Source organism: Vicugna pacos, chromosome 8 (genome assembly GCF_048564905.1).
Source record: "Vicugna pacos chromosome 8, VicPac4, whole genome shotgun sequence".
Taxonomy (NCBI): domain Eukaryota; kingdom Metazoa; phylum Chordata; class Mammalia; order Artiodactyla; family Camelidae; genus Vicugna; species Vicugna pacos.
The window spans coordinates 47,517,784-47,545,005 of NC_132994.1; the positions used below are offsets into that span (position 1 = coordinate 47,517,784).

A 27,222-nucleotide genomic window follows, 5' to 3' on the forward strand; every position below is an offset into this window, starting at 1 on the left:
ACTTTTGATTATATTTGGTCATTTTCATTAGTAAAATATTTTTTAAAACTTTGAAAAAATAGTGGCAAAAACATCAACATAATTATCTTTTTTTTTAAAAAAAAGCACCATTTGATAGTCACTTTCAAGTATCTTATTATTATCAGAAAGGAATGTAATCCGATTAGTAAAAACACCGACTATTCTAGTTATCTCATCATCCTCAGAAAAGCAAATTCACCAAATAAGCAGGTGCTATGAGGTATCTGCAACAACGAACAGTAAGTATACTAGATAAAGAAGAGCCTCATTGAGAGAAAGGCTGTTTAAAACTTAAAGTCATGATAAGTGTCTCCAAATAGCTCAGCTGTGAGGGACAGATGTGCTTTTACATGCAGCTATGACTCATACACATGTATGAGCCTCCCAAGTCCCGAGGCCATTTTAAATTTCAGTTTTAGGCGTACGTATAGCTATTTCTCAGGCATACAGGAATATGCTCTATATGCGAAATGGAAACAGTTTTCAGGAGCTTTCTGTTAACTATTTCTAGTTCTTGTTAATTTTAAAATCATCATATGGCAAATACACCCCATACTTTATACATATTACTGTGTTTCTTAATAGTATCCATGAAGAGAATTTACTCTAATTGTTCATTGCTATGCTATATGTTTCCTATACTATGTCTAGGGAGGTTTCTTAAAAGTACAATAAAGAATTCATCTACCCAGAAAAGCATTTTAAATAAAATAAGGTATTTTAAGTACCAGTCTGGGTTCTAAGCACACACTCCGTAAGCAGAATCACAACTTCTGATTTTTTTTTAATGAGACTGGCAGATGTGCATAACTACAAGTGATGGACGCCTGCAGTGCTGTTTAAGCATTGGGATCACACCATCTGAGTTATCAGGTGGTGATCAAAAGTCAGTCTTACTCTCCTGCAGTCATTCAGCACAGCAGATTACTTGGTGAATGTCCATTCTGGAAAGAATAAACTTAATTAAGTGACCCCTTATCTGAAGTCTGAATAAAAATGACATGTATTTTCCTACGTGATTTGCATCAGACCCACAATATACATATGAAACAATGAACATGTTTCCACTTCTAGCTTCTACATATATAGGGGGAAAAGTCATGGGCACATAATCTAAAGAGACAGAAACAACCTTCTAACTAGAAGAAAGTAAAATAACCTTTCACATTTTTAGGGATGGTTTCCTACCTGACTTCTGGCAGATCCACAATAATCTATTATCTCATACTATCTTTACAGTGTCTTTTGTGAACAAAGTAAGATACCTAGTAATACATCATTTTAGAGATCAAAAAAAATTATCATCAAATGACTTGCAGGTCATGCAATTAATAGTAAAGCTTGGGCAAGAATTCGTATGTTCTAATCTCCGACTTACTACTCTAACCATTCAGATTCATTACAAACTCAAGTCCAGTGGTGCCACAAATTATGATCATCATAGACAATGTTTATTAATATCAAGATCTTTGAGAGAAAAATAGCAGCTACCTTTTTCAGACACCATGCTAGTATGAACTTTACGTTATCTTGAATCCTCACAACAGCTCTGTGAAATGTACAATTCTTATTTATAAATTAGGAAAATAAGACTTAAAAAGAATAAGTGATTCGTCCAATCCCTTAGCCAGAAGGTGTTGAAACTAGAATTCAAATATAAATCTATCAAAATTACCAAAAAAGAGATCTTTCCTCAAATATTCTACAAATAGAGATCAAATTATTTTATAGAGTGGTATAACATTAAAACATGACTCCCTGCCTACAGCCCACATCTATAATTAAATGGCAACAAATACATTTTTTTTTTCATTTTTCTTCTTTCTCTTCCCCCTTCCCAGAGGCTGTTGGTGGAGGGCTGAGTTCAAGAAAAACAGGCTCCTTGGAGGAATGATAATAATGGAAGATGATTAGGATTCCTTTTCTATCATCAAAATCCAGAGGCAAATTTTTTGACTGTTACCATTTATTGAAGCCTGCTATGTGCCTAAGCTATGCCGGGCACTTTACACATGTACCGCATATTTTCCTTATCATGAGATTCTTAGGGACTTCCACTTAAAAATTCAAATTCTGGCTCACTTTGGTCATTGCTACTCTTCTCCCTGTCCTTCATTTTTCTCCCAATTACTTCACGCTATTGCAAACTAATCTTAGCAAAACAAAAACTCTGGTCCTTGTAAAGCTATTAAAGAATAGCTGTCCTCATAATAACCATGTAAGCAGAATGTAAGTATCTCAGTCACAGATGTCTGATAAACACGTAGAGTCTATTGATTATTCATGCAGTACTTGCCTCTGGAGTTCCCAGTGCTTTCACAGCATTTAGATCAGATCCTGAGGAGAAAGTATTTTTTGCCCCGCGGACAATGAGACCTTTCCCCTCTGTCCAATTTTCCAATTCAAGCACTTTTTCCAAAAGTTGTAGCATCATAACGCCTGCCAGAGACAGGAGGGGAAAATTACAGACACAGAAAATACCAGAAAAGTAGAAATAATTTAGAAACCATAAGGTATCAAACAGGACTCTTAAATCATAAATTTTACAAATATGTTCTGAATGTCTATCAAATGCCTATCATGTTCGTACTGAGGAGTACATATAACAGAGGTACCCACGACAACCTCTGCTTTAAAAACTTACAATTTGTTAGTGATCTCTCTCTCTCTTTCTCTCTCTTAATTAAGAAATCACATAAATAGATGGCTAGGTAGAAAAAATGAGAATATATCATGAGTATCCTAGGACTAGGAAAATTGGAATGAATAATACAGGATATGATGGTAAGAAAAAATTATCCCCTGGGGTAAAAATGAAATGTAGACCTGACCTCATAGCCATACACTTTAAGTGTCTTAGTCAACAAGCTCAGAATAAGAGTTATGCCTGTATTCCTAACTCAAATACAGCACTGTCACCCAGAATACTATGAGATCTTATGATACATTGGGCACATGGCATACAAAACAAAGGTGAAATTCCTACCCTACTCACTTCAGACCTATTGTAACAGGATGTTAGTTCAAGAAAGTACCAGTAAATATCATTTTGTTCCATGGTTAATAAACTGTGTTCTAGGAAGCCCAAGGCATACTACGGGACAGCTTCACAGGCTGCCACTTAGATGTCTACCAACCACCAATTCTGTAATTTATAGATTAGACTGTTACCTTAATATCATAACAAAATTCTACTGGGGCTTCTCTATAATGGGCTAATTTAACATGGAAACAGCAAAGACTGTCATTCTTTCAGATGTATTTATCTGAGTGACCTTCCAAGTTCATAATGCTCTCAGTATGATTAACTGTACTCTTTCTTCTGCTTAAGAAAATGCTTTAGAAGCCAACATAAAGATCATAACAGAAGATTAAAACTGGCAAAGAATCTGTACCATGAGGTTCCAAAATGTACTATTTAGGCCCTATGAAACTATGTACACTTATTTGGAATATAAACTCCATGATGCCAAGAACTATTCTTTTCTTTGCCATTGTCTGAGCTAATTAGTAGTGAAGTGGTTCCACAATAAAAGTTAAAATTAATGTTATTAATTCACAAGTGACTAATGCAGCTATTCTTTCTAATTGCTAATTATGACTTTGTTAAAACAGCAGCCCTTCCCAAGGACATCCTAGATGCTTTAGAAATCTGGTTCTTGCTCTCAAAAGATTCACAGTCTAGTAGTTTTTGAGCAAAAACCCCACTCATTTAGGGTAAGCATACATCTATGTAGATAAATATGAACCTTCAATCATTCCTAATATTTAAGCTACTAAAAAAATAATGCTGGCCTTGAGTATGAGAAATCTATACTAATAGTTAATCTTAAACTAATCTTTTTGTAAAATAAATGCAAGAGTTGAAATGGACCTTAAAGAGTATCTGGTGGGGCCTTGGGGGCTGTGTGGTGTGGGTCTCACTCATCTCCTCTGAACCCAACCGAACACCATTACCCAAATCAAGCAGCTCTGCTTGTATTAGCTTCAAAAATTAGGCATCAGAATTAATATTTGTTCCCACTTGAATAAAAAGTTTTACTAATAGATTATAAATTATACCTCTTCAGTAGCAAGTTAAAACCAGTTATTAACCTAGTCAAAGCCTCTAGAGCAGTCTTACCTTTCTAATTTTATTTTTCCTAGGCTAACATAAAAACTGGCTTTTATTCTCTGAACCAACTGCAAGTATGGGGCTGCACTGTCCAACAGAGCAGCCACCACCCACGTGTTGCTACTGAGCACTTGAGACACGGCCAGTCCAAATCGAGACTTGTGTTAGTGCAAAATACACACCCCGTTTCAAAGACGTGGCCAATACCTCAGTAATTCTGTATGTGCCACACGTTGAAATATTTTGAATATACTGGGTTAAATAAAAATTTATTATTAAAATTTATTTTACGTTTCTTTTTAAAAAAAATATGACTACTAGAAAATTTTTAAGGATATGTATGGCTGACACACTTGTGTCTTGCTTTTTTTTTTTTACTGACAAACAGAATGCCAAAATCACCTCAAAACACAAGTGCTGGGTAGTCAGCAAGGTTACTCATTAACTCTTGTCTAAAATCATGGTAGCATAATTCAAATTTGAGCTTTGGTAAAAAATTACAAATTATCACATGTCCTAGACCTTGAGATCTCTTAAATATACAATTCTTATATGCCAATGTGCTGTCTAGCAAATAGAAGGTATTTACCTGTATCTAAGAATTAGAAAAGGAGCAACAAATAGGCAAATGCATGTCTTCACTGATTATTGGAACTGCATGATTAAAATGACAGTCTTAGCTCAGTTCATAAAAAAAACATTTAAGCTGAATAAATTATTTTTTCATTTTAGGCTTTTGTCTTTAGTTTTTAAAATCTCTGAAACATCCTTCCAATTGTCTCCCAATGACATTAGCTGAACACAAAGTTATTAAGCAGTTAAAATTTCAGTAGAAAAAATAATCAAGATTAATCTGATGGTTTCCTTTTTATCAACATCTAAATTCATGGATTTTAAAAAAAACATTAAAATATTCATAATTAGGAAAGAAAAATGTTCCTGGTGCACATGATAGTTGGTTGTTTTGTTTTGTTTTTTTCATGTTCTACAGAGAGTACCATGACTTTCAAGAATTCTGTCAACAGACTAAGGATAAAAATCAAGTGAAAGCTGGTTAGATTCAGTGCCATTCTTCAACTAGCAAAAGGAGGATCTCTATACCTGAGAAGGCATTCATTTTACTTGGGTTGTTCAGAGTAAGAATGCCAATGCCATTGTCTTCCTTCTGAAGGTCAACGGATCCACCACTAAACTGCTGAAGTTTTTTTTTCACCTCTTCCTCATTGAAGCCATGAGAGGTATTATAAAGTGACAATCCTATGTGATGTAGCAATTTTGTCCTTACAGGCATAGGTGGTGTCTTCAAGAGACTTTGTGCCATTTCTGGAAAAGAGAGACAAGTATTCAGTAGCCCAGATGAACAGACATTTTTCTAATATTATACATGAATACACTGTAGTGGGACCTTTCTGTTTAACTGCGAGTACCTCCCTCCCCACTTTCAGACGCACTCTTGAGAAGATGGTCGGTATGGAATTCCTTTCCTTTCCCCTCTTCTCAAACCACATAATTCACAAATTGTATCATTTCAGTATATCATTGTGAGATGATGACGTGGTTACAGTGCACTTACTGAGATCCAACACACTAGGAGGGTTTAGAAAAATGTTGCTGTTCTGCAGTTAGCACCATCTCCTGCCTTCAGGTAGTCTCCTCATGACAGTAGTTCTTCCTCCAGCTCTAAATCTAAGAATAAACTCAGTCCAAAGGTCCCCTTGGAAATAGTCTCTAAGCAGAAATGCTACAGAGCGGTCCTACTCTCTAAAAGAAAGTTCTTAGCATTATCCTTACCTTATGCAATGCTTTCATAGAAAAAGCAGAAAGGGGTCCTGAAGAAAATGGTGAAAGAAATAGGAACAAAGTCTGTGTTCCCCAAAGTTCTGTCACTCTTCTCTTTTCACTTTATTTTTTTTTTAAATTTTTTTGGAGGGGAGAGATAATTCAGTTTGTATATTTGTTTGTTTTTAATGGAAGTACTAGGGATTGAACCCAAGACCTTGTGCATGCTAAGCATTCACTCTACCACTGAGCTACACCCTCCCCCATCTTCTCACTTTATATATCTCATCTCTGGGTAATCTCCTGTCTGCCCATATGCTTTTTTGCCCTATGTAAATATTTTTGTTGACATAAAAACCTACATTCATAAAAATATACAAATCATAAGTTACAGTTTATATAAATCATAAGTTACAGTTCAATGAATTTTCAAAAGGTAAATCATTTAAAATAGTACCTAGATCAAGAAACACTACATGAACCCTAGAAGGCCCACCTTTCACTGTGTTACTTTTCGGTCATGATCCCAAATAAGGATAACAACTATCTTGACTTCTAATACACAAGATTAGTTTGCCTGCAATTGAACTTTGTATAAATTGAAAAATATACATTCTTTTTTGTCTGGTTTCAACTATGTTTGTAGCACCCATTACTATTAATGTGTAATTAGATTCTAAATAGTCCATTTCTTATTGTTGTATTTTATTATCTGACTATATTACAATTCATATTCTAATATAAATAGATATTTGGGTTGTTTCTGGTTTCTACCATCCATTACAAGTAGAGTTGCTGTGAACATTTTAGTATGTGTCTTATGCACTGACACATATGCATTTCTGTTGGCTATGTCTAGAAATGGAATTACTAGGTTGGGCAACAGCTGTCTAGTTACTGACAAACATTGAAGGATTTTGCAAGTTGGTTTTTTAAACCATTTGTAGCTTGAAATTAACCATGGTGAAAGGATTAGCAAACTACATATCAATCTCCCTCCTTCTTTCCTCTCTCTTCTCTCTCTCTCTCTCTCTCTCACACACACACACACACACACACACATAGCTATTTTCCAAGTATACTGCTGGTGATAATGATCCCATCTGTTCATTTGTTCAACTTTAAAAGATACTGTCAAAGAGTTTTCTAGAATGGTTGTACCAATATAAACTAGTACTTCGACAGCTAGTGAATGTTCCAGTTGCCACCACACCCTTATTATCACTTGTTAATGTCTTTTTTCCTTTCTTTCCATTTTAGGCATTCTAGAAAGTCCTATCACTTTGCATTTCTGTCAGGTCTAATGAAGTCAAGCTCCATTTTCATATGCTTAGTTGTCATTTGCATACCATCTTTTATAAAGATCCTATTCAAGTTTTTTGCCCATTTTTTCCTATTTATTTGCTTTTTTAGTTGGAGTTCTTTTATTCATTTGTGTGTAGTTTTAATTAAAATCTGTAAGACAACAAATCCTACATTTCCATCTCCAGTTGAGACCTTATGTCTGTGTACTTGTAACTCAAAACAAAAATCTACTTCCTTATTCTTCACTTCTAGACATACCATAGGTTTCTCAAAATCACTGTCTAAATCTGAACTCTGACTTCTAAAACCTGTAACACCTTTATCCCATGCCTTAATGATCTGTAGTATCATCAAACCAGTAAGCCACAGCAGAAAACCTGCTCACCTCCCCCTCCTTCACCTCTCATATGACACTTACCTCTAAAACAATTTCTTCTTTTTCATTTTTCCCATCCTTTATTTTTTCTACTACTAACATAGTGCAAACCTCATTACATAATATCTGGATGAATACGATGGTCACCAATTAGTTCCACATTACTCCTTAAAATCAGAGCTACCTTGTAATCCAATCAGGTTGTTCCAAATTTCAGGTTTTTCAACAGCTTTCTAACAAAAGGATCAAGTCCAAAGCTCACTTTGATTTGGCCTCTGCCTACATCTTGAATCTTCTCTCTCATAACATCTCTACACACAGTCTACATTGGACACCAAACAACCAGAGTTCCGAAAATTTATCCTGCAGTTTTAAATTCTTAGCTTCTCCTATGTCTTTCCTTCCTTGTTGAACTGGTAAATACCCAATCATCTTTAAAAACTAAATTCCTAAGTTTCCTCTTAAAAGTGATTTCTTAAGCAGAGATAATCATTCTCTTTATCCTAACTTAGTATATTACTCCATTTTAACACATTTCACACATAATTTTAATTTTATTTTTCATCTTCTAAAATTATCTTTTTCACTAGACAGGAAGCTTCTTGAGAACAGTTCTCTGAGGTATATACTGTCTGCCGTGAGGGCCTAATACAGTGCTCAACACATCAAAGATGCTTAATAAATGCTTAATTAAGAAGATATTAGAAAGTAAAAAAATAAGTCATCAGGTTGTCAAATAGAATGCCACAAACTGGTTTTATAGTTTTAGAAATATCTCTAATATCTGAGTTATAACATGGTATTAGAAACAGATGGACAATAGGGCATCATAAAGGAGGTTTCAGTACAATCTCCCTTTTTTTCGACTTTAAATTGCTTTACCTTCAAGTGACATCTTTGTTAAAGTGTCTCAGCAGAACACTTGGAGAAGTACCTAAAAATACTATAAAGTAGGATGCAATCCTCTAAACAGATACACTTAAAGTCCTTGGGGGTAGTATTTCAAACTTTTACCAATAAGGTGATCTTTAAATGCAATATTGAGGAGACCAAGATGTTTCTTAAATCTTATCAAGGAGACTAAATAAAATGTAACTCATAAAACATAAATTGTGACTTAATATGCTGTAATATATGGGAAAGGGTTTGACAGAAAAGAAAGATAGTGAGTGAGGTGAACGTTGTCTTAGAGAACAATATCCAAGAATAAGACCTTGATGCTATTTTTCCAAGAAAACAAGGTGTCCTAACTTGCTATGTAAGTGCCGTGATGGGACCTGCTTTCAACTGCCATAACTTTATTCTGTCCCTTAGTATCAGACTCCATCTGGCCTTACTCTGTGCTCCATAATTAACCCCCCTTTCTTTCCTACTGGAAAGGGCACTGGTTAGTACAAATCAAGCCTGACAAATTGACATTTCTTCTACAACTTACGAGCTTAGTTTGGTTACCAGAAAATAGTCCTTAGTATTTAGTCACTCATGGATGAAGGGATAAATTTTTTAAGTTTTAATCCTAAAATGTTCCAAAATCATTTTTTTAACAGAGAAAATAATATAACAGATACCCATCCCTCATTTATAATGGATGTTAACATTTTTCTCATATTTCTTTCAGCTCATTCTTTTTAAAAAAACTTTTCATTTCTGAAATAGTCCCATGTTCACAAAAGTACAAAAAATAGCATAGAGAACTTTCATCACTTGGTTGTGAAAATCATCAACATTTTTACAACCACATTTCATCTAATCACTATCTCACGACACATACAACTTACTTCTGCTTCCCCCTGAATATTTGGATAAAAAATTACAGGATAACTTTTAAGCGTCTGAACACACAAAGCTGAGATACTGGACCAGTGGCAACCTCAGTAAGAAGCCCTCTGAAGCCCTGCCCAAAGGACATCAGCAGCACCTTGACTGTAACAAGTTCTCTGAACACAAATGCTATTCAGCCCAGAGGTGGAGCCCAGCACTTTGGAACTCAGCCAGTGAGATTTGTTCTTAGAACCCTCAATATTCACCTTGGACAAACATCAGTCAGTGTAACATTTTCCGTAGTTATTTCTAACAACCACTGGGGTTATTCCTAACAGGTTTAAGATTTCAAGGATCCTATCCAGAAGCAAATTCTTTTAGGCGCTTATTAATTCATTCCTAAAACTTATGAGAAAAGAGGACTAGGGAAAGAGGCTCTTTTTATTGTAGTTTAAGTTGCAGTAGACCTATGCAATGTCTCCCCATTCTGGAATAAAAATGACTAAAAATTAAGAAGAAAACATATGGGCAAAATGGAAAGGATGCCAAGTTCTCCCAGATGCACAGTGCAAGTGGACAAGTGTTTGTTTGTAACAGAATATGTCCATCCTTCTCTCTCCTTTCCTCCCCATAAAAGAGTCACCAGTGGCCTATAGCAATGGTCACTGAGCTTATCCATCAGTAAAGAATACAAGCACCAGGGACCAACCTATGGGCTGTAATTAATACTGGCTGGGTCAGAGTGATAAACAGAACTAATGAGCAACCAAGGAAATTAGTCAAATGTTAAATAAAATAAAATATCTTTGTAATTTGTTACCTTTAATATCTTCATCCAATGCCAATTCCATACCCCTTTTCTAAAACTCATGGAGTGTCCTTACTTGTATACCATAATCCAATTAGAAGATAGAGATGTATAATGACACAGTAAAGACAGAACAAATTTACATTACAGGTGTTCCCATCCCTTAAATTAGTGCAATGAAAGGTACCTTATAAAATTATTAGGCAGATGGGAGAATTATAAGATACTGTGAAACTGAACAATAAGAGGGAATCTCTAAATGTCAATCATTATTACCACATACATGAGTAATAAATTATTTAATTTAAAACAAATGAATCATTTGAAGTAAATAGTTTTCCTGCAAATACTACTGCATATTATTTCCCATATTTATCTTATTTCTTTCCCTTGCATAGCCCCAGTTCTCAAAATATTACCCTGGTTCAAAGATGTAGTTCCCTGCTTTCCCAGAGGATAGTCAAAGGTTTGTCTATGGGAAGGAAGCATTTCTGAGATTATGATCATATGATATCTAGCATCACTAGAAAATGAGCTATTCTCATCAAATAAACTACCTCTAACTGAAACCAAATTGTCCTGGACAAGGACAAATCCTTTGGTTGAAAGTTTTCTTGCTCTCAAGCACATAGAACTATAAAGTTAAATATTTCAATTAAATTTAAGTTATTTCAATTAATTTTTAGATATGCCACATTCCTAACCATTACATCTCAAATATATGCCCCTAGAAGTACAAATCTGCGTACACATTTTCAAAGAAGTTGAAAAGATTTAAAATAAGGTGGCTTCTCAGGACTTAAGCATGAACCTAAAAAATGGACCTGAAGAAGAAATAAAGTGATAAAGGTAGAAAATTTAGGTCTATGGGAAATGGAAGGGGGAGAAATCTCCAATATAAAACGTTTTTACTATTTAAGAAGTATGAAATGGTTATAGAAAAAAACACAAGGATTTTGGAGGTTTCCTCAATTATCAATCAAATGTAAACATCAAGTTGCCTCAAGATTCTCTTAGCTAGCAGGGGAAACCTACACTAATTTCAGCAGTTACTGAGAAGTGGTAAGCAATGGGGCTAGAAACAAATTAAATCAGCAAACAAAACCTATAGTCTCATGACAAGATGTATATATGTTCATAAGCTCCAGCCATGTGCATAAGAAACCCTCTAATCCTCAGCCACTGTTCTTCCAGTTCCACCTCCCCTTTCACTATCCCTAGACCCAGGTTCAGTGATCAAAGTCTGTGGGGAAAATAAAGAAATATATCAAAATATGTCATTGAAAATGAGTGCAGAGCCTTCTTTTCTTTTTTAAAGACAAGTTTTGAGAAATAGAATGACTAGATTAGCAATTAAGATAAACATTTTAAAACAGGACAGTATTCTTCATTGGATTATTTAAAGTAAATGAGAGCTGCACTCTCAAAATAAAAAATGGTTGAATAGTTCCCTTGCATAAGGGTCATTAAGGAAATTACACTGCATGTAGGTTCTTATGGCTAAGAAATTCATACATTGGGATCTTAGCATATAAACACATATGTATATGATAAGAGCCTTAGGTAAGATGTGATGGGTAACAATTCAATGGGTATTTATTGAGTTCCTGTCAGTGATTTCCCCTTTGCTAACTAGCTTTTTCAGAGAGAACAAAAGCATTTTTGCCTTCAGTAAATTTTCTGTTTTATCAAGGAAACACGTACAAGTTAAGCAAAAATAATTCAACTCTCTAATTGAAAATAGAACAAAGTCCCTCTTTATTTAAGCTCTATTAGATATTTGCATCAAATTTAAAATATAGTCTTAACTTCATAAAGGGCTTTTTTTTCCTTCACCAGTAAACTTCTATCATTAAGTCTAAAGATTTTCTATAGGCAGAAATGGACCCAAAGACATTAAATCAGTGCATAGGATTATGATACTTTATTTCCCTTCATTCTTTCCAAGTTTTAAAATTCTAAGCAGAAGTAGAACAAAAATCAAGCAATAGCCTAGTTCTGTGGGAGAGTAACAAAAGGAAGACGTAAACTCAGATCAGCTTTTCTTTAGTTTCTTGTGGCCAGAATATTGGCTGAGAGGTCTACCCTTAAAATACTCTCATTTTACATATTTTCACTGTATCAGTTCTTCATATGATTCTGTTAGCACTAGGCTATGAGCATGAAAATTATACACTTCCACTCCCCTCCCAAAACAAAAACAGAATTTAAAAAAGCAGAAAATAGAGTCCACACTTCCATTTCACAAGTAATGAGAGCTAACCTTTGTGTGAAACTTTCCTCTAGAGAGTGACCTACTTATCGCCAAATTTTGAAACAGGAAATCTCTCAAAGTTCTCAGTCTGCTTTTTCTCCAAATAAATACATACATTTTGTAAAACAAATTGTCAATTTATTAAAATATTTAAAACTTGAGACACTATTTCAGGTAACTGAATAGCTGCCTAGAATCACAAGCCTTTTGAACAGAAAAGAACATACTCCATATAGACTATCTGATTTAATCAAAATATATTTATGAGATGGTTACAAAATTGAGCAATACTATTATTCAAATATTACTTCTATAAAAGATTTTTTTTTACTTATTTTGAAATTAGGTTATATTACAGTTGGCCAGAATGAAAATAAATGCAGACTGGAAGAATGAAGAAAGCTAACCTAACACATACTTTTGAAAAAGTTAGACCAAGATAATGGATACACAGGTATTTACTTTTATTGCTGTTGTTCTTTAAACTCTTCTTATGCTTTTTTCACTAAATGCATGTATAGTACATCTCTCATTAAACTTTTTTTTAATTGCAGGATATCACCATGAATTTCAGTCAGGTGGGGAGGGGGAGGGTTCTCTGCCTTTACCAGTAATCCCTCCCAACCTTCTAAATTGCCAATTTCAAAACTAGTTTCCCAAGGAGTACTCTATTTCTTTATATAGAAGATATTTAATAAAGAACATAATTATTGCCATTGGTGACCACAATGGTCTGACAGCTAAGCAAGTGTCCTTACTAAAGGTAATGATACTTCTTAAAAATTGGTCTGCCATAAAGAATTAGAGAGGAATTCTCTCCTCTCCCTCAGCTTATGTGGAACCTGGGGCAGCCTTGGCCTTGGGAAGTGTCCCATTTGAAGAAGGTCAAAGAGAGCAGGGCTCAGGGTTCCTAAGGCCTGCGTCTAGTCTAGGGAAAACAAGCTGCACTTACCAGATCAGCTCACAAAACTGGGAGGTCTACAAACAGTCAGAGCCAAAAGCAACGTGTCCAAGCTTGCTTTTGCCTACAGTATGCTCTGGGTGTATTCTGTCCCCAGGGATAAGTCATATATAGAAGAGAGAGCACAATGGAAAACTCCGTTGTGGCAGAGTTCTTTCCCACATCAACTGTGACTTCAGTATAAAAGAAAAGTGCCAGAGAAACTTGATAATGACTTAGACGGCTATTTAAAAAAATTAAATTTACCTGTGTTTTCTGCTTAGGGAAAAGAACAAAGAGTTAAACTAGAAAAGAAGAAGGAGTAAGGCTTATAAAATCATTGGCATTTCAAATTATTACTGAGGGAGATCAGAATCAATAAACAACGTATCTGCTTTCATTGTAAGGAGTCTGTCGGTTCTGTCTTCACACATTTCCCCTCCTTTCAATATCCAAAACAAGGAAATTAGTAGAGATATCATCAGATCTATATCTCCTCATACTTAAATCATTATAAATTTATCTATTTTTGTAATTAATATTTTGCCTTATCAGACATCCTTGATATGCTGATTTTTCCACGGAAACCTTATAATAATCACTTCATATTTCCTTTTCTATATCGATTTCATTTTTTTTCGTTTCCCCCTCACTCCTGGCCCCCCTTCACTGACTCTCTTTTCTCCTCATATTCCTTTGTTTGTGCCACAAAATTGTCCCAGAGAAACTCGAGGGCACAGCTTAAGCCTACTAAGTTTGCTGACTTCAAGTTTAGGAATCTAATTCTTGAAATCTGATAATAGCCTATTATGTATACTTTCACCCCAATTCTAAATTCAGAGATTAAATTAGACAGTAGTTCAGTGCTTAGCAATGACAAGATTTAAGTCACTCTGAAACTACAATATTATCTGAAAGTACAAGTGAACGAACAAGGCTGGAGATTCAGGGCTTTTTTAGCTTGTAGTTAAGCAATCGGCATTTTGGATTTGTTCCTGAATCCCAGACAATAAAAAAGTTCCTGCGCATTTACAATTTTATAAATTTTCTCCAGAGCAAAACAATACGGGTAAAACCTGCCCTGCAGGATGCCTTGCTGTCCAGCCACAAGCAGCTCCAGCCCAGCTGCACAAGTTCACGGCGACGGCAGGGGAAAATGAGTAGAGGTGTCAAGGTTTCACTTTCTCCATTTTTTTTAAGTTCTTCAAAGGTGATCAAATGGTTCCCTTCCCTGCACGAGGACTAAGCTAGCTGTTCTCTTAGAAGCCATAAGCTGTTTTACCGGATGCTGGAAATAAATGCTAAATCCAGAAAATTAACACAAACACATACTTAGGAAGACAATAATTAGCTTAATGCCGATAGCAAACAACCAAAAATCAGAACTATTCTCTTTTAGACTGTCAGTATATGACCTGTTTTTCATATTTTAATTTGGTATTAGGTTGTCATTAACTGACCTACTGTTCAAGTTTCATTTCGTGCCACACAGAAATGAACCCCCTCTTCCTGCCAGCAGAAATGAACTTCTTTCAGGTTTTCAAATCCTTCAGGTTTTTTCTTCATTCCAGGACTTTACACACAAGATCACCCACCCACGATGCTTTTCTCTTCCTCGGAGAAGCTCCAAGACATTGCCCTTTATACTCTAGACTTTACAAAATGCTCACTGTCTGTTCTCACATTTCTATCCTTTATTAACCCTTACTCACTTTCCTGTAATTACTTCTTTAATCAATCTTCCCACTAGATTTAGCTGCAAGAGGGCATTTGCAGCACCCAGTACATTACTTGACAAATAACATTTGCCAATAATAATTAAGGCCATACAAGGCTTAAGAATCTATCCACAAACTCAACCTACTCTGTTAATTATGCCCACTACTCACCCTGTTTCGATTCAATTCCTGTTTGCAAGCTGGTCTCTTACTGGAATGGTGACCACTGCCTGTGCCCTGACCAATTTATATCTGCTCACCCTGCAGGTCAGGCCAATAAAATACCAGAAAGGATCAGCCGTTTTATTACCATGCTCCATCCCAACCCACCCACCAGGAGATTTCACAATTATATCTTCCTAGAATCTTGTTTATCTCAAGAGAGTACTGGGTCTTCACAGAAGGAATCTTCTCTTATTCCTGCCCACATCCTGTTTATCTCTAGACCTCCAGCACCTACAGCAAGAGGTGGTAAACAGCAGACTCTCAGATGTGGAAGTGAAGAAAGAAGTGGGGAATTGACATAGATTTTTTCTTGTTAGGGAAGGAAAAAGCTTTCCTCTGCCTTTGTGTGTTCTCCTGGCAGGTCTAAGAATTAAACTGGTCTAAGTCAGATTAACAGTTGGAAATAAGTTTAAGTACGTATATATGGAGGCCTCATAAGGAAAACGAGACCCAAGGACAACTTAGGCAATTGTTTGTTAAGCAAACGCTTCCCTTGCCATGCAGACAATAGGTCACAGAGGAGACTTTGATCTCTGGGTCATGCTGAGAACGCCTCACCACCCTTAGCCCAGATTCTTGTAGGTATCTCCATTGATAGTGCTCTCCCAGACCAGGCCCTTTATCTAAATTTTCTCAGGCAGGTAATGGGAAGAGGGTAAAAAGAAAGTCCTCCTGAAGTTGGGAGGGTCTAGCTCAGTGGTAGAGTGCAGCATGCAGGAGGTCCTGGGTTCAATCACCAGTCCCTCCGTTTAAAAAAAAATTAAAAATAAATAAATAAGATTGCTTACTATGTCTATGAGTCTTTCTGTTTTGTAGATGCATTCATCAGTGTTCTCTTTTTTCTTTTCTTTTTTTTTTAGATTCCACATATGAGTGATATCATACGATATTTTTCTTTCTCTTTCTGGCTTACTTCACTTAGAATGACGATCTCTAGGTCCATCCATGTTGCTACAAATGGCATTATTTTATTCTTTTTCATCACTGAGTAGTATTCCACTATATATATACACATATATATATGTATATATACACATATATATATATATATACACACACACACACACCACAACTTCTGAGTAGTATTTTATATATATATATATATATATATATATATATATATATATATATATACCACAACTTCTTTATCCAGTCATCTGTCAATGAACATTTAGGTTGCAATTTTATGGTTACCAGGGGAAAGGAAGTGAGAAGGGATAAATTTGGGAGTTTGAGATATGCAAATATTAACCACTATATATAAAAATAGATAAGAAACAAATTTCTTCTGTATAGCACAGTGAACTATATTCAATATCTTGTAACAACCTTTAATGAAAAAGAATAAGAAAACAAGTATATGCATATATATGCATGACTGGGACATTATGCTGTATACCAGAAATTGACACATTGTAATTGACTATACTTCAATAACAAACAAATAAATAAACAAACATAATTACCTACCCCCCCAAAGAAAAACAAAGGGGGGGAAAAAAGGAAGCTTTTCTGAATCTTCTGTTTCTTATAAATAATCAGACTAAAATAATCCTCATGCCAAAGAGACACATTTTGGGGTAGCAAATGTTGCTCCCCCACTCTCAAGACCCTTAAAGTCTTTTTTCAACATGAATGTAATTTAAGTAATCTGTGATTTTAATCCCCTACATCTGTAACCCTTATATGTATGTGTAGCATAAAAAGAATTATTGAGGCTCATAAAAATTCTAGAATGAAAGAACACATACCAAAAATGAATTGGTCATTTTTGTTGTTGTTCAAAACTTGCCCATGTGAAACAAATGATGTAAATTTTATTCAAGCAAGATAATTTAATACAGGTAGTGAGAAGAACAATTATAGAGTTCCCAGGGAACATTACCTACTGCTGAAAAAAATTTCTAGACGCAAAATGGAGTTGCTCCTGCCAGGGGTGCCACATCAGCAAACCAAAACTTAAATAACCTCCATTAGATAACTTTCTGTATAAAGTCTTTGTCCCTTCTGTGAGTACTCGGGGTTTGGCCAAACTCCATTGGTTTCGGTTTTGGTTTTGTTTTGGGGGAGGAGGTAATTAGGTTTATTCATTTATTTATTATTTAATGGAGGTACTGGGGATTGAACCCAGGACCTCGTGCATGCTAAGCACTCACTCTACCGCTGAGCTATACCCTCCCACCTCCTTCACTCCCCCCAGCTCCTCCCAGCTCCTTTGGAATCCAGCTGTTCCTATTGGAACTGCACTAGCACTTGTCCCAACTCCATGAAATCGAGCTATTCTTCTTGCAAGTGTGCTATTTGACTTGTAGACTGTTCAGAAATGTTTTTCCTCTGCTCAAAGAAAAAAGACCTCACAGAAACAAGATCCCACTAATCTAAATGTTGGAGCCCCACCTCCCCCTTCAGGGATCCTGGACAGTGTTAAACTTAAAAACTGCATCCCTCCTCAAGCTCATTTCAAGCAAACAGTTAAAGAACGACAGAATGTCTCCTGAGGTCTCTCTTCCCAGCCCCCGTTTTCTCGGTCTCAGGCCCTGCGTCCAGTGCCACCTTCCTCCTTCCCTTCTCCAAGACAGGTACTAACATGTTTCTCATAGAGCGAGCCTCTGCCATGGGTTCTGCCTCTGAACCTATTCTTTTTCAGGCCCTTGGGAGATACCTACCCTTGTCTCTTTAGTTTCCTCTGCCTCTATTCATTTATCAAGCCAAGACCTCTTAGAAGTGCTGGAATTTCTCTCTTCCGGTGCGAGGACTCGAGTAGCCCTAACGGTTTTACCGGTCGCCGCTCCGGGAGGCAGGCCACCGCTAGCCGGTTCCCGCGCCCTCTGGAGGCCGGTGTGGCAGGCTCCGGCGCCGGAAAAGGAATAAAAGGTATACTAGTCCTAGGTGACCAAGCGCTTTCGCAGATAAACCCTCCAGCAAGTTTATAACTAATTAGGCCCAACTCAGAGGAAGTGGAGCTGCTCCTGTTGCATAAAAAAGATGTCAAGCGGCTCCAGTGAAATTAATGTGATAAGAACACAAATCTCTGCTTATGATGATGATAACACTGTTCTTTACGCATACGAACCAAATACGGCATTTTTCAATAATCAGGAAAATATTGTGTCTGACACAGCCTACAACGAAGAGCACCAAAAAACAGTTCTGGATGTCCTTACTCACTGCCAGGTCATCTATGATGCTATTCAAAACCTGGATAAGAAGTTCGATGTTCTTCATGGAAAGGTTACAAAAATCCACCGTCTTCGTATGAAGTCATTGTGGCAAACTCGTAAGCCACTTGGATATGCATATAAAAATTATAATTACCTGCTTTCTAAAAAGGTCAAATCCCAGAAACTGCGCAAAAAGGAACCTCGCGCTACATTCTCCTACCCTGAAAGTTACAGCCCAACTACACCAGTAGGAAGGCGGGACATTGATTCCTATAGCAACCTCGGAGGCGGGTCTTTTCACTCCGACGAGTCCCTGGATCAGGAGCCAGAGTCCCACGACCAGGAGCAGGAGCTGGGCCTCTGCCAGAGCCCGCCACTTTCCCCAGATGCCGACCAGCCGTGCTACACGCCCGATGAGCCCACGCAGGGCTCCTCTGGGCCCGGCAGCCCGGGGGCCCGCAGCACCAGCAGTCTCTACTCCTTGGCCCGACCCACCTCGGCCATGGCCCGGCGCGAGCCCAGTTCGGGGCACAACCTGGAGATGACGGCCTACCCACCTCTCATGGAAAACAGGAGCCTTGGTCAGACCACCTCATCTCTTGGCATGCCGGGAGGCTTCGCTCCCTCTTCACCAGTTGGAAATGACCCGGGTATCCTAAAACAGACCTTCTCTGATGACCCTTCAACCTGGTCCGTGGATGAAGTGGTCCTGTTTTTGAAACATGTAGATCCTCAGACACTCACCCCGCTCACTGACCTCTTTAGGCAACATGACATTGATGGGAAGGCTCTGCTGCTTCTCAAGAGCGATATGATGATGAAGTGCATGGGGCTTAAGCTGGGGGCAACCGTGAAACTGTGCCACTACATTGAAAGGCTTAAAGAAAAAAAGAAATTTGTCAATTGAAAAAATGCTTGTAGGTTAGATTGAACTTAATTCTGGGGAGACCAATGCTATCTTTTTTTCTGCCCTTAGAAGTTTTGTTCTGGAGAAGGTTCCTCTAAAATATGTTTTATACCCAGAAGTGCAGAACCACATTACAGTCCTGTCTGCTTCCTGAGAAGCCATTTAACATGTTAGGATGAGCAGTGTCACATTGGTGGTCTTTCTATCTTTGCATTATTTTCATTGCACAGTTGACAGATATATTTCATGCAGGAAACAGAGAAATACTTTGTTTTTGGCTAACGTTTATATGTAAAACCAAAACTGCTCAATCCCAGGGGAAAGTATCAGGGACTGACAGGTTCTCTAATGAAACCCATGAGAAGTTTTCTTTAGAAGAGAATTTAAAGATGTAGATAGCTCTTTCTCACATATTTTATGTCTGTTACTGCAATGTTCTGTTCACGTTCTAACAGTTTTTGGAATGGGAATAGCCATATAAAGTATCTTCCTTTCTGTTATTATTTCTCCCTATGTTGTATCTGTTCCTATTCAAAGAAAAATAAAAGCAATCCTACAAGCTTTCAAGAAGTGTTATTATCAGTTTTTCTAATTATAAGGTAGATAAAATAGTCACTTTATGCAGAAGATATTAAACTACTAGGGTGGTTTGGCTAGAGTCTGATTATATTCTTTTTAATCAAATACCTATTATTTTAAAGCTTCCATATTTTGCCTAAGTTTGGACATTTAACTAGGCATTCATTGCTCACATCTCTCCATGAAGATGCCTATGTCCAAATTTTTAAAAGAAAGAATTTTTAACAGACTTTATTGTCTGTTTATTCCTCATGGATACATTAAGTAGGCCATTTCTTATCCAGCCTGGATATGTGACATTCCTCACAGCTTGTTTATCAGTTCAGCCCATGGCTTATTCTCTAGAGCCTTCAGACAGGGGCCTACACGGGAGCCTAAAGTAAATATTTAATAATTCTAGAATTTGACAGTAAATAAGCCTCCAAAGCAATAAACCCATTCTCTGTAATATCCTATTTTACCTGTGAGAAAACCCAGGAATGGAAGTGTGTCCAGAAACTCTGAGCAACAATGAACAGTTATCCCTCCACACCCCACTGATCCTGACCCCTACACACTTCTGACATCCTCTCCTACCCAGAGCAAATCCTTCTGTAAAGTTTTCTGTTTTCTACTTTGTTAAAATATGCAGATAATCTGTTTCTCTGCTCCCCTTCTCAAACCTCTTCACAGGAAGACGGCACCCATCCACCTATTAAAATGCTTGGTCCTAAGGGGATATAAAGTCTCCAAAGAAAAAGTGTAATTTGCTCAAACTCAGGTTCACTATTTAGGGCACCTGATCTCAAAGACAACGGAATGCATCCTTCGGTACGCAGAAATTTCTAAAAAAGGCAAAATGACCCTGAAAAGACAGCTCTAAAAGGATCCTTACAGCATGCAACTAAACAGGTAACCTTAACTTAGTCCATCTGCCAGAAATACAATTTGGATCCAATTATTTTTGAGTTTTGTACCAGGCTATCAGCATCTCTGTGTCTGTCTGTATGTTATATGCACATATGTACGTTCTACATATGAGTTATTTTTCTCCCTCCAAGTGGTATTGTCAAAATTAACTTATAAAAAGAACTCTATTGAATTGGCCTAAAGAAAATTAAGCAACTTATATAAATTAAATTACAGGAAATATAAAGGAAACTCATCCAAAGGCTTTCAAGATCACGTGATCTGGGAAAACATTTGGAATTAAAGCTAATCTAAATTTGTTAGTTTAATTGAAACAGGCATGTCTTTAGAGTTACTAGCATAAATATAATACTTTTATTTTACTTGGGTTTTATTAGTCAAATAAGTTCATGTTACCTCTTCTGCAAATTTGTCAGAAAGAAAAATTTGCTTGAGATTGATGGCTGACTTTGTCTAATGTTTCATGAAGTTTCTGTGAATAATCTAAACATAAATGTTGGAAACAAAAAATTTAGACAGATGAAAATGGGATAAGAGTTTTCAGGTGAACAATTATGTCTTATGATATATGTGCTTAAAAAAAATAGCATACCCAAGTCTTTTGGGGTAATTTAAAACTTTAGAGTTTTTGCTAAGATAAATTAAATGACAGAATTCCACTGAATATTTGGATCATTTTCCAAACATGATAAACTACTAAGACATTAATTACCAAATATAGGTCTATCTACTTTTGGCTTTATATTGTTGAGAGACCGAAGACAAACCTTGGTCTTCTAGTAACCATGTCTTGTGTCATACTGAAAGACTGTACTATTTAAAAGGGCATATTTCTTTTGGAAACTAGACAATATATTTATAAATTTGCTAGTCTAAAATTGCTTACCTCTTAGTTTACACTAGAAATCAAGGATTCTAAGGGCCATACCCAATGGAACATATAAAATTATTATTGATTTAAAAGACTGTTTTTATACTATTCCCTTATATCCTGATGATTGTAAAAGATTTGCATTCAGTGTTCCTTCCACAAATTTTAAAGAGCCTATGCAACGATATCATTGGCTGGTTTTACCTCAAGGTATGGCTAATAGCCCCACCTTATGTCAAAAATTTGTTGCTAAAGCCTTACAACCTATTCGTTTGAAGTATCCAGATGTTTATCTAATCCACTATATGGATGATATTTTGATTGCACATTCTCAAGAAGGCTACTTGTTAACTGTATTTGATCAAATGTTAATAGCCTTAAATTCTTCCGGCCTTCAAATTGCAAAAGAAAAGGTTCAGAGATTTTGTCCATATGCTTATTTGGGTTTTCGACTACATAATTTTACCTTTCAAACCCAAAAGATTCAATTACGAACTGATTCTTTATTAACTTTAAATGATTTTCAGAAATTTCTGGGCGATATTAATTGGATTCGTCCTTATTTAAAACTTTCCACCGGAACTTTAAAACCCTTGTTTGACATTCTTAAAGGAGACACCAATCCTCGTTCTCCTAGAAAATTGACTGCTGAAGCTTCTTTGGCTTTACGTGAAGTAGAACAGGCCATTGAAAACCAGCAATGTACTTACTGTGATTATACTCAAGAATGGGGTTTACTTATTTTACCCACTCCTCATATGCCAACCGGAGTGCTTTATCAGCATAGTCCTATGTATTGGATACATATGCATGTTTCCCCTTCAAAAGCTTTAGCTGCTTATCCTAATTTAGTCTGTTCTTTAATTGCAGAGGGACGTACTGCCTCCACTTTATATTTAGGCAGAGACCCACATTATATTACAATTCCATATACTAGAGAGCAACAAGATCAGTTACAACAATTTAATGATTCTTGGGCTCCTGCTCTGGCTCACTTTACAGGACGCATTACTACCCATTACCCTGCTGATAAGTTAATTCAATTTGCGAAGTTACATCCATTTCTTTTCCCAAAAAATACTGTTCTTTCCCCTCTTTCCTCAGCCACTACAGTGTTCACCGATGGGTCATCAAATGGTATTGCTGCTTACATTATAAATGATGAGACTATATCTTGGCAAACTTCTCAAACTTCTGCTCAAGTTGTAGAATTATTAGCAGTTCAAGCTGCTTTAATAGCAGTTCAACATGTGCCCTGTAATCTTTTTCCTGACAGTCAATATACCGTTCGAGCCTTGCAAATTTTGGAAACTGTTCCCTTTATTGGCACTGTTAATTCCTATGTCAACCGCTTATTTTTTGACGTGCAACTTACTATTCGCAGTCGCCGTCATCCTTGCTATTTTGGTCATCTCCGAGCACACACTAATTTATCTGGCCCTCTTTCTGAAGGTAATGCTAATGTTGATCGCGCCACTCAGTTTTATCCTGCCCTTGAAGAAGCTAAACAGTCTCATGCACTTCATCATCAAAATGGTCATAGCTTGCGGCTACAATTTAAAATCCCTCGTGAAGCTGCTCGTCAAATTGTAAAAACCTGCCCTAGGGAATTTTCTGTGCCACATTATGGGGTAAATCCCCGTGGGCTTCTACCCAATCACCTTTGGCAAATGGATGTTACTCATATCAAAGAATTTCGTAACACTCCTTTTGTCCATGTTAGCATTGACACTTGCTCAGGGTTTATTCATGCTACTTTACAAACTGGAGAAGCTAGCAAACACTGTATTAATCATCTTTTAAAGTGTTTTGCTGTCATGGGTCAACCTCGTGTACTTAAAACTGATAATGGCCGCTATACTAGCTGGATGTTTCAACGCTTTTGCCAGACACTTAAAATTGAACATAAAACTGGAGTTGCCTATAATCCTCAAGGGCAAGGAATTGTGGAACGTTGTCATCAAACTCTTAAACATCAAATTCATAAATTAAAGAGGGGGGAATTATATCCCCTTACTCCACAAAACTATTTACATCATGCCCTTTTTATTTTAAATTTTTTGACTTATGATATTAAAGGCAATTCAGCTGCTCAACGCTTTTGGAACCAAAAACCCTCTCACCACCCTTTGGTGAGATGGAAGGATCCACTTACTAATCAATGGGCCAGCCCCGATTCAGTTTTAATGTGGGGGAGAGGCCATGTTTGTGTTTTTCCACAGGATGCCGACACGCCGCGCTGGCTTCCGGAAAGGCTGGTACGCCAGACGGAGGAAAGCAGTAATAAAACATCTTCAGCAGCTCCAACTTCAAAAGAAGATGCCTCTTCCAACAACTCTGCAAACGCAACAACTGATTCAACAAGCGAATCAGATAGCGAGAACAACTGAAAATCCACAAATGTCATTAATGTTTCTGGTCATTAGTTTGGCATGTACCGTTGCTCTTAAGCCTTTTCCTGGTGCCCAAGCAAATGTATTTTTGTCATGGGCTCAATCTTATGCTGAATTCCATAATACATCTGATTGTTGGGTTTGCAGTGCTATGCCGTTGTCTGTTGGCAGCTTGCCTTGGTGGGTTATGCCTGTTACTAAACATGAATTTCATGCTATATGTGAATTGTTGTTACAACAAAAACAAAAATATGTCATGTCGCAAAATGTTATCTGCACTTGCTTGGTGTTCTATAAAAGTTATGCACTCTGAATTCTTTTTTGATCTTAATGCTACAGAAAAGGAAGCTAATGATCTTTATCGTAGAACCCCAGAACAAGCAAAGCAACAAGAAGCTGACATATCCGGACGTCTTACAGGACAAGTTTACCAAATATGGGACGAATATATGTGGATTACACCAGAGACTGGAAAATTGACTAATCCCGCAGATATTTGCTGGGAACAAAAGGAGCAACCTTGCGGGTATAATGAAAGAACTTTAACAAAAAAAGACTGGAAGTATTTGGGATATACATCTCAAAGACTTTGTAAATGGACTATAGATGTTACATTTATACGTAAAAAACCTTTTAAATGGCCTGGATCAGATTGGACAAATCCTGGCTATCGTTGGGTTGCACCCAACGGAACAAAATGGATCTGTGGGACTAATGTATGGCCATGGCTGCCATGGCTGCCTTGTGGATGGGTAGGGCGGTGTACTTTAGGTTTTGTTATAGCACCAGGAAGAATTGTAAAATCTGTACAGGGCATTCCTGCTAACATGCCCAATTTGCACGCTCGTTGGACTAGAGCGGCTTTTAAATGGTATGATTATCTTGCTGCTATTTTTCTTCCTTCATTAGGAAATGTTGATGTTATGACTAAAGTAAATGCATTGACAAATTTTACACAAAAGGCATTGACCGATGTAAAACATGCGGTGGAAGAGTTAAATGCCGAACAAAAGCTTATGAGGAAAGCAGTTTTACAAAATAGAATGGCTCTGGATATAATTACTGCAGCACAAGTTGGAACCTGTGCTATTATTAAGGTAGAATGTTGTGAGTTTATACCAGATGTATCTGGCAATGTGTCCCAAGCAGTAGAAGATATGCAAGAACAGATAAGAAATATGGATTCCCCTACTCCATTCTTTCCAGCACAATGGTTTGATTGGTTTAAAAGTGATTGGTGGAAACATGCTTTAGTGATTGATAATTATTTTGATCCTGATTTGTATGGCTCCTTGTATACTCTCTTGTTTATCAGAATTTCTGACGCAACGTATGCTTGCTTTTAGCCACATTCATCAGCAAAATTAGTAGGATGTCCTGAGCTTAGACAAGCCTGGCAATTTTAAAATAAAAAAGGGGGAGTTGCGGGGAGCCACTCATGACCTGAGGACTGCCGAGCACAGAACGGGACGGAAAATCCCAAAGTGCTGGCGTCAGGCTCTGAGATTGATCTAGCAAAGACAATCTCTGTCCCGCCACCCCTTTGAAGAAGAATGCACCAGGTGTTCTAAAGCTCTAGGAACATACAGAGCTATTAAGTCACTGATGACCTTAGAACAGAGAGATACAATCAGCATACAAGTTAGTGACCTCAGTTTACTTGAATAATTATCTTAGTTAGTGATCTTGATATGCGGGAACATTGACTTTAGTGTATGAGTACTATAAACAATGTTAATCTATAGAACAATATACGAGATAATGAGCCCTAAAACAATACCTATGCCTACGTGCAGGAATGCACAAGATAGCTAGTTGAAATTGTATAAATTAACTGCTGAAAATAAACTCAATGTCCATTCTTGGCTTAGCGTCTTGCGGGCTTAGAGTGAGACCCTCTCAACCCCATCTTTTAGTCTTGTCTTTCTTTTCTCAGTCCTGCAGCACAGGTTTCTGGACCTGATCGATTGTCGGCTGGCTCCGACAGCTGACATCTGAGAGAGACAGCTTTCCCAAGATGGCGTGATCAGGCCTGCTTACCCTTTTTTCTCATTGTTGCTTTCTGTCTCTCTCTTTCATAGAAAGATAATGCCCATGTCTGCATTTCCCAAACCCCTGCAAAAGGGGGAAAACTCTTCTTCTGATTATGGCCTTTCAGAAACAGGCTCATCATGATCCCATGACAAATTAATCCTTTCACTTGCTTTTTTTTTTTTTTCCAAGAGTTAGGAGGTTCAGAATTCACTGAAGTCTTTCATTTGGACTATAAACTGTCTCTGGAATCTTATCTAAATTCATGGTCTTTGAATGTGCAGCCTTACAGGCTACATGTACTATTGGATAACACATTTGGATTTCATTCTGAACAGTTCTTTTGGGATGACAATACTATTTTACTGTGTCTTTGAAGTTTTGCTGTTTAGCTCAAGGGCTATTTTTACACTGTCTTCCCAACATGCTCAGTTAGTTCTTTCAGTTTGAGAGTGCTGTTTCTGTATTCACTGTTGTTTTCTCTTCAACACAAAATGGAAGCCTCCCGTTAATCCACTTTACTAAACCTGCTTGGCCACCCTGAGTGGGAACTTCCGGGAGGCAAAATGAATCCACGTTTGTCTCCATAGGGAGAGCCTTTTTCCCTTGGCTTCGAGTAAGTGCCAATGAAAATATGATTAGAAAACCAGAAACTCAACTGCATAGAATCTAGGGGCAGGAGCACTGATTGCAACAAGTCTCAGCTGACTCTCCAGGATTTGTTCAGTTGGCTAACCTCAGGCTTAAGGTCCTAATTTAGAACCATCATACAATTTAGAATTATTACATTACCTTTAATTCTGTTTTGTATAAGTATTCTAAGTTCTGCATTTTGTTGAGTGTGAAGCCTTTGTAAAAATGATGTATCTAACAAGATGATGCTGGCTTAACACTTCAAAATGATCAAAGTCGTCTCCAATGCATGTGACCTTAAGATACAGACTTTAAATGGTAAGTGCCTGAGATTTCTCCCTCCTCCTTGTTACTTGAGTGTGACCCCAATAGGTTTCCAATCTGTGCACTTTCCCTCCAAAATGGGACATAACACCCAGGAAAGGTCATTCCCAGCA

The 27,222-nt window shown here is 37.1% G+C and overlaps 3 protein-coding genes and 1 long non-coding RNA gene across 8 annotated transcripts in view; 3 read left to right on the plus strand and 1 right to left on the minus strand.

The window, feature by feature from the left end:
* The window catches only part of ECHDC1 (ethylmalonyl-CoA decarboxylase 1), a 53,457-nt gene that overhangs the window by 25,215 nt on the left and 1,020 nt on the right, over nucleotides 1-27,222 (minus strand). Inside the window, exons 1-3 of one of the 4 annotated variants that reach the window (XM_072965842.1) lie at nucleotides 17,968-18,057; nucleotides 5,237-5,458; nucleotides 2,318-2,460 (exon numbers count right to left, since the gene is read on the minus strand). In XM_072965842.1, coding sequence (XP_072821943.1) covers nucleotides 2,318-2,460; nucleotides 5,237-5,456 — 363 coding nt within the window. In that variant the 5' untranslated portion in view covers nucleotides 5,457-5,458; nucleotides 17,968-18,057. Of the gene's footprint in view, nucleotides 1-2,317; nucleotides 2,461-5,236; nucleotides 5,459-13,370; nucleotides 13,445-15,247; nucleotides 15,352-17,967; nucleotides 18,058-27,222 lie in introns of those variants that run through there. The other 3 variants (XM_006200032.4, XM_072965843.1, XM_015235774.3) reach the window with 3 other exon arrangements.
* Nucleotides 18,046-19,939, plus strand: LOC102532325 (sex comb on midleg-like protein 1). Its single transcript, XM_072965834.1, has 2 exons — nucleotides 18,046-18,175; nucleotides 18,423-19,939. The coding sequence occupies exon 2, from the start codon at nucleotides 18,557-18,559 to the stop codon at nucleotides 19,367-19,369; it is 813 nt and encodes a 270-aa protein (XP_072821935.1). The 5' UTR covers nucleotides 18,046-18,175; nucleotides 18,423-18,556; the 3' UTR covers nucleotides 19,370-19,939.
* Nucleotides 23,849-26,029, plus strand: LOC116281425 (endogenous retrovirus group PABLB member 1 Env polyprotein-like). The gene is given in 2 exon segments (XM_072965833.1): nucleotides 23,849-25,379; nucleotides 25,381-26,029. Coding segments are annotated over 2 exon segments (1,287 nt in total). The 5' UTR covers nucleotides 23,849-24,201; the 3' UTR covers nucleotides 25,490-26,029.
* Nucleotides 27,000-27,222, plus strand: part of LOC116281411 (uncharacterized) — a 31,642-nt gene continuing 31,419 nt past the window's right edge. For both annotated transcript variants that reach the window (XR_012074987.1, XR_004190834.2), the window contains exon 1: nucleotides 27,000-27,103. This is a non-coding gene — a long non-coding RNA (uncharacterized lncRNA). The remainder of the gene's footprint in view (nucleotides 27,104-27,222) is intronic.

Bases quoted from the DNA above. Each gene is read 5' to 3' on its own strand.
- LOC102532325 (XM_072965834.1), top strand. From the start codon at position 18,557: ATGAAGTCATTGTGGCAAACTCGTAAGCCACTTGGATATGCATATAAA.